Here is an 856-nt window from a genome sequence, read left to right as displayed (position 1 = left end):
GGACAGGTGGGATGAGGGGAGGGAGTACCGGGGACAGGTGGGATGAGGGGAGGGAGCACTGGGGACAGGTGGGATGAGGGGAGGGAGTATCGGGGACAGGTGGGATGAGGGGAGGATCTCTTACCTCCAAAGGCCGGCCTCATGGTGAAGTCGTGCTCATCGACTCTGAGCAGAGGCTGAGGTTTTCCTGGCCGGATTTTGGTCACGTCAGGGTTCTTTTTATACAAGTGACTACAAAGAAACAGAAATGTCTTATCATGGCCCACCAAGGCACTGGGAGAGGCCCTGTGGGTGGATGACTCCCTGCAGGGCCCACCTGGTCTGTACTTTCTCTCTATTCTGACACACACAGGGAGAGAAAAGGCTAAAGTTCCCCCACCACAGGGATGGTCACCAGAGGGCGGGTCCTTCCGAACATCATTAAGAGCAGATGTCTTCCCAGGCAGAACAGTCTCCTACCCTGGCAAGTTCTCAGAGAATGTGGTGAAGCTGTAGGATCGTGAAGGTTGCTAAGTTTTTTCTTTTAAAAATATTTCCCAAAGCTGAGCACGGTGGTACGGTGGTGCAGGCCTTTAATCCCAGTGCAGGTGGTAGAGGCAGGTGGATCTCTGGGAACACAAGGCCAGCCTGGTTTGTAGAGTGCGTTCCAGAAAGCCAGGGCTGCAGTCAGACTCATGTGTTACAACGTGGTTTGTAATAAATACACTGTGACAAAAGCAAACACAAATCTCCAAACGCTGCTTTCCCCAGCTAGACCTGGAGTGGCTTCTGTCGTTCAGGGGACAGGTCCGTACACACACACACACACACACACACACACGCACGCGCACACACACGCACACACACGCACACACAC

General features: G+C 53.6%; 1 protein-coding gene across 1 annotated transcript in view; it reads right to left on the bottom strand.

Moving 5' to 3' along the window:
* Gabrr2 (gamma-aminobutyric acid type A receptor rho2 subunit) overlaps positions 1-856 on the bottom strand; it is a 31,217-nt gene that overhangs the window by 22,883 nt on the left and 7,478 nt on the right. The window contains exon 2 of the mRNA XM_005361954.3: positions 125-231. Within this exon, the coding sequence (XP_005362011.1) occupies positions 125-231 (107 nt within the window). The remainder of the gene's footprint in view (positions 1-124; positions 232-856) is intronic.

Source organism: Microtus ochrogaster, linkage group LG5, assembly GCF_000317375.1.
Source record: "Microtus ochrogaster isolate Prairie Vole_2 linkage group LG5, MicOch1.0, whole genome shotgun sequence".
NCBI lineage: Eukaryota > Metazoa > Chordata > Mammalia > Rodentia > Cricetidae > Microtus > Microtus ochrogaster.
Note: the sequence above shows the minus strand (reverse complement) of the source record. Positions and strands in the feature narration are given on the sequence as shown.